This window comes from Python bivittatus, unplaced genomic scaffold, assembly GCF_059951505.1.
Source record: "Python bivittatus isolate LINGU-HERP-01145 unplaced genomic scaffold, Pbiv_v1 ctg000480_np1212, whole genome shotgun sequence".
Lineage (NCBI taxonomy): Eukaryota > Metazoa > Chordata > Lepidosauria > Squamata > Pythonidae > Python > Python bivittatus.
The window spans coordinates 29,547,434-29,553,950 of NW_028277075.1; the positions used below are offsets into that span (position 1 = coordinate 29,547,434).

Consider the following 6,517-nt stretch of genomic DNA (forward strand, 5'->3'; position numbering starts at 1 on the left):
GGGAAACGTATGAAGTCACGTTTTGGTTGTTCTTCCCCTTCCTGTCCAATTTAAGATGGCAGACATAATTCCTAGGCGCTATTACGCATTCTGTGAGCAGCGAAGCCCTTATCAAAGATGGACGTCAGGAGAGAATTGCCGCCTCCTGCAAAGAGGGAGGAGGAAAATCTCGCGGGACAAGCGTTGAAGCCGCTCTATCTTCTGAAAGTCGGCAGGAAAAGCAGCGGCGTCTCTATGGTTCAACCCAAGATACTGGAAGGGGGAGTTACAATTCATGGAATACTAGGTGCCGTGTATCCGGTGGCCGCGGTGCATTGTGGTAGAGGCGTCGTTGGGAGTTTGTGCTTCGCGCCTGAGCCGAACGGAACGAGTCGCCATGGTGAGTGAAAGGAGATAAAGCGTGAGCGGCCGTCTTTTTTTAGACTGAGGCATGAAAAGGCGGCCGAAATTGTTTGCCAGAGAGTAAGGCAGTCTGTGAATAAACGGCTTCATCCCGTTACTCCATTGCGGTGGCCCTGAGATGGCCATGGCGGAGAAGGGGGGGGTCAGTCAGTTAACCACTTGCGTTTCTGGGAAGCGGACCCCCCCTTCTCTTCCTCTCTCCCTCTGTTGAGAGACCCTACAGTATCTCCAGAAGGACGAAACTTCTACAGTTTCGACCCGCCCTCAAATGGGATGCCCCGGACTATTTGGGAGACTCCATGTGGAGTTCCTTCGAAGACGACTTTTTTTTTTTGTTTCCGGGCAAACCAAAGGAAAGTCCCGCCTTGAGCGGAGAAGTAATGGTCCTTTTAGGTAGATGGAATTTATTGAGACATTCATCGCCTGGTTTTTAATGATTTAAAAAGTGAATTGTAGAAATCAGTCGAAAAGCAATTCTGCTGATAAAACAAAATAAGTAGGAGTAGAAACAGTACAATTATAATAAGGAGGCCCTTAAGATGATTTTTAAAAATTCTAATTATTCTGGAAAAAAATAGATTTAGAACCCTGTCAGAGGCTGGTTGCTGAAATGCAGAGGCTGGTCTTGTAGCGTGTGTGCATCAGCTTAAAACTTTACATTGGTCTTTCAGTATGTATAAATACTATGTGTACAGGAACAGAAATATTGATGTAACTTTTCATGGGACTTTGGCACTTCTGCAATATTTGTTGATAAACTTTAAAAGTATAAATGTTGTATTTTCTTTTCAGTCTCATACAATTCTGCTTGTTCAGCCTACCAAACGACCTGAAGGCAGGACTTACGCAGATTATGAATCTGTAAATGAATGTATGGAAGGTAAATATTTTTTTGCTTTAAATGAGTTTTAAAGGGCAGTTCCTTATGAGAATGAGCGCAGTCATTTGGAGGAATAAGTCTTGTGCTCTTGCACCATCTGCCAAATAAGATATAGCTAAAATTTGGCTGCTTTAAAGAGTTGCAGACAAGCAGTAACATTTGTGCTGCCATGTGCTCAGAAACAACTGTTTGGAATCAAGATGAAAGTATTGCACCCTTGTAATGTCTCTGCCTTTTACCAGATTAATAAAGTAAATGTCACTGGCTATCCCTACTCTAGCAATTTGTTGCATACAAATCTTATGAACCCTGATTCCCATCAGCTTTGGGTAGTAGTCAGAGATGCAGAATAATGAGGCAACAACATCTGGATATTAATTCCACCCCTTACTAAAGGAATATGGAAATGTTTGATTCTGTAAACAGTTTAATGCAGAAACCTGAAAATGAAGAATGTAGCATCTTATTCATTCTTCACCTCAGTTTTTTATTACAGTTCTTATATAAAATTGTAAAGATATTTTATGCTGTGTTTGTACATTTATTCACCTAATGGGTGAATCTGTTCCTTTTAAGGTTAACTTCCTAGTTTTGGCATATTTCTGTTGTGATTGCCTGTTTGTGTGTTTCTTAATGCTCAAGTACTCTAGGACAACTAGGTCATAAGTGTGCAATGTAACTGCTAAACATCATCCTTTTTTTTTTTTAGGAGTCTGTAAAATGTATGAAGAACACCTGAAGAGAATGAATCCTAACAGCCCTTCCATTACATATGATATTAGCCAGTTATTTGATTTTATTGATGATTTGGCTGACCTTAGCTGCCTTGTGTAAGTATCCCATAAATTAGATTCTACAATTTTACTTCTACTGTCATATATATGGTGGTTTGCACATATACAATTAGACTTTTAATGTTGTTGGTCTGTGCTTCTGCCTCTCCAATTAATGTATGACAGATATTTAATGTGTGTATTATTTTGAATGTAATGTGATTTTGAGGCAAGTATAATTTATCCAATACTGCTTTGGTTACCTAGTACATAGATCTTCTCTAATTTTCATTTATTGTTGTAGAACCAATGCTTAGGTAGTTTATAATTGACTATAAGCCTGAAATTAGCTGGCAGTGTAGTACAAAATCCTGATTTGGAGCAGTTGCATTCAGTATTAATTGGTTGGGACAATTATCAAAATACCAGAATTCCACAGCTTATATCTGGCATGTGGTGGGAAATAGTGATTGCTGCTGATGGTTAATGGGCAATTAAAATTTTTTTGGAGGGTGTGCTTTTGATTCCTGGCAACTGCCTGGACTTTTCCTGCATGTCCCTGCAGGAAAAACCCTGCAGCAAAAACCCTGCAGTTTTCTTGGCAAGTTTCTCTCCCTCCCCTGTACCCTGGAAGTGGTTTGCCATTGCTTCCTTCCCAGGGCTGAGGGAGAGTGACTGGCCCAAAATCACCCAGCTGGCTTTGTGTCTACGGCAGGACTAGAACTCACAGTCTCTCAGTTTCTAGCCTGATCCCTTAACTATCCCAAACTGGCTCTCCAAAGAATGTTTAAATGAAAGGAATGTCCAGTTTACAGTATTTATTACTAACCTTAATTTCAAGAATGTAACAAGAGTTCGTGAAATACAATAGGATATAAGGAAAGTATGGAGGAAGAGTTAACAAAAACTCGTGTGAACCAAAGATAAGTACATCTAGGAAGTATATCTATCTGCTATGAAAGAAAAGCTATTTGTGATTAGTCTTCCCTCATCTTATGTAGGTTTTATAACTGTAGTCTAATGGAAATATTAATGGTTCTTATTTTATTGAACAATCTCAGTATAAAGAGAAATTACAACAAATATTTGAACAGTGGAATTATTTAGGAATATACCTGTGTTTAATATTGTACTAATGCACTGGTAAAACTTCTTTATGAGGGAGTTGATTTTATGTACTAGTTTAAAAGTAGTGGCCAATATAATATAACAATGCAAAATATTGTAGTCTTCAGAAAAAAAAAGGATGACTTCACAGAATGATGAAAATGGTGCAATTTCATCAGCTGAATCAAAAGAATCCCAAGAGGGAGGTATCATAATTGAAAAAGGCCTTTACCTGGTGGTTACATTGATGTCTCCTAGTGTAGACATTTGGACTAGGTACTCTGAAATAGTTCTTAGATTTTAGGCAGCTTCATATTGGAGGAAACATTCTTTTGCATAAGCCTTTTAGTAGGGCTGTGCAACAATCCAGATTCAGAGAAAAAAAGTGATTTGGAGGACACATGTCACATTTTTTGAAATCTCCTTAAAATAAACACAGCTTCTTTAAGGAATTCCTGGCAGGTATAACATAACTGTCTCTGCAGTCTGCAAATCTTCTTTTCCCTTTCAGGTCTAGATTACTGCCCAATCCTACTTTTTAGTTCTTTAATGTACGACTAGTACATTAATTTGAGCCCAGGAGCTCACTGAAAGCCAGTGCATAGATGAACTGTATATTCAGAATGATATACTGTTAATATTTCTGTCTGTCGTACTCTAAACCAGTGGAAGTTTCCAAACCAGGTTCAAGGAAGTTACAATAATATAATCTGCATGCATGCTATAAGACCATGCATAACCACAGCAAGGCTATCTCTCTTTTGGAGGAGCAACAACCTAAAACTATAAGCTGACCTATTCTTGAGCATCCATATTAAGGTCAAGATCAGGTAGCATTCCCTGAGTAAGAACAAACAATCAAGCTTCACTTCCTTGTCTGTTGAGCATCTAACATCAGTACTTCCATCTCATCTATACTGAATTTCAGTTTTCCAGTCCTTAGACCTCTCCATTATTATTAGTTCAGCACTTCCATTGTCTTACTGGATTCTCTTGTGAAGAAGAAATAGAGTTGGGTGTCATCAACATACTGGTGATACTTTATTTTGAAGTTCCAAGCAACAGTATACATTCATTTAATAATCTAGATCATAGTAACCATGGACCAATCTATTGGAGTATACTACATTGCCAACTCCAGCACTGTGGCAATGGACCTTTCAGAAAGCATTCTCCTTGTAGGAATGGAACAATTATTAAACAGGACCTATAGTCCCTAAAAAGACAGCTAGTATTATTGTGATTTTTTTTTTTTTGTCACTGAGTGTTCAGATTTTAGGAAACCACCAGAGGGCATGCATGGAATATTGTTATGAACTGCCAAGAGTTGTGTTTTACAAGATTGGGCAACTATATAAGTCTTTTAAATAAGTAAATAACTATATTTTTCCTCTGTGGCCATAAAGATCTAAATGATACCTCTGGTGCTGCACCTTTGATGACCTACTATAGTATATTGATGGTATAGATCTACAATAAAATTTAAAGGGCTTAAATTAAAAAGTGTTGGTTTTATATATTTTGTTACATACTGAAATAGAATAAGGTTTTGTGTTTAATTTCTGCCTAAATTTTGTTATAGTGCTATATTTGAGGAAATAATTGCTATTTCAGAAACACAGGATAATTGTGTTTGGAAATGGGGGATTCCAAAATGTTAAGGCTTACTGGTTTTAAGAAACTGTTTTGCAGAAATGTATGATGAAAAGCAATATTAAGCAATATTAACTGCCTTATTTTTTTTCCTACTAGCTATCGTGCTGATACTCAGACATACCAGCCGTACAATAAAGACTGGATAAAGGAGAAGATCTATGTTCTTCTCCGCAGACAAGCTCAGCAAGCAAGCAAATAATGGGGCACTGAGGGAGGGTGTGGACATCAGGTGTGTACAGCATTCTGTAGTGAAAGTCTTGTATTGTAGTCCTCCTGTTCATTCTTATAAACCTATGACTAGGACTGAGTCAGAACTGTAGGAGACTGTTCAATTTCAGAAGAAAATGTCTTTTGCAGGAGTTTAGTTTTAATTTTTCACTTAGTTTATTTTGTTCAGGATCCCCAAGGTTATTCACATCTCTTTCACCATGGTTGCTATGTGTGCTCCTCGGAGAGGGGGAGATAAATAGTATTACTTGGAGAAAAGTCATAGTGAAAAATAAAATAAATGCTCTTTAGTTAAATATGTTGAGTGGTGGTTTTATAAGCTGTGTGTATAAAATATAAGCCGTTTACTGAAAAAGAAAACTTTCTTAATATATTTTCCAGTTCATACCATATTCTGAGTTCACGTGTTCAGCCAGACTTGGTATAATGATAATTTGTTGAATAGATTCACAATTGAATAGATTCATACAACACATTAAGTATAAACCAGGAATGGGCAACCTGTCACTTCTCAGCATTCTGCACTGCCAAATTTTGTGACAAAATGGTCAAGTTTGGGTATTGTGATTTTTTTTTCTTCCTTCCTAAAAATTAGGATTAGTATGGGTCACCTTAGGCTTCTGGATTCCATCTCTGCTCTTAACCCTTGGCCTCCAAAGCAATCCAGAATTGATCTTTGGAGCTGATTTTACTTACCCTTGCAGTTTGGCAAGATTTAAAGATGGAAATAGGAGCACGTTTATCAGAGTCATAGTGCTGCCATCCTCACTTTACATTAGGACTACCAGCTGTAGAACATTCTAATTCTTTGCTGCCATCCAGTAACTGTCTGAAGGTTTGCAGCCCAGATAGCCTTAAATTTCTCAAAAACAAGTAACTATGAATTATTTCAGGGGGTGAAAGTGGTTTTAGGGATGATAATGGAGGGGAGAATTTCAACCTTAAAAAAATGAAAAAAGCCCAAAACATTTTGGCTCTGCTCTTTTCAGTGGATAGGTTCCTGCAGTCCCTACCTACCCTTCAGACATTGCCCATTCTAGCCAGGACCAAAGGTTTATGCATTGAGATAAGTAAAAATCAAAACAGACCACACATCTACTGTTGAGCACAACATACAAATCCAGCTTTTGAGTTGCTGCATCATAACATTTCATGTTAGCATATAAATGCAAATGAACAGGCTATTTGGACTCTTTGTTCAGTGCTTTGAACTAAGCCTGGGTCCTCGCTGGTTGCTCATGGTTAATGTTTCATTGGAAGAAAAAGGGGTATTTTATAAATCACTGCAGTTGAAGTTCTTGTCATCTCCTTACTGACTTGGCTCAGAAGCAGGTGCTTTCTCACTATACAATACAATCCAAACTGTCGCTTCAAAACTAGTAAGCGAAGGATATGTATATCAAAACATTTTATTATATCCAAAGGAAGCAAGCCAGGATGAAAAATGCTGCTCTTGGAGTGATATATGTCA

General features: G+C 37.9%; 1 protein-coding gene across 1 annotated transcript; it reads left to right on the forward strand.

The window, feature by feature from the left end:
* The first annotated feature begins 251 nt into the window (after nucleotides 1–251).
* ERH (ERH mRNA splicing and mitosis factor) lies at nucleotides 252–5,342 on the forward strand. Its single transcript, XM_007442445.4, has 4 exons — nucleotides 252–379; nucleotides 1,195–1,282; nucleotides 1,992–2,112; nucleotides 4,915–5,342. The coding sequence occupies exons 1-4, from the start codon at nucleotides 377–379 to the stop codon at nucleotides 5,015–5,017; spliced, it is 315 nt and encodes a 104-aa protein (XP_007442507.1). The 5' UTR covers nucleotides 252–376; the 3' UTR covers nucleotides 5,018–5,342.
* Nucleotides 5,343–6,517: the final 1,175 nt, after the last annotated feature.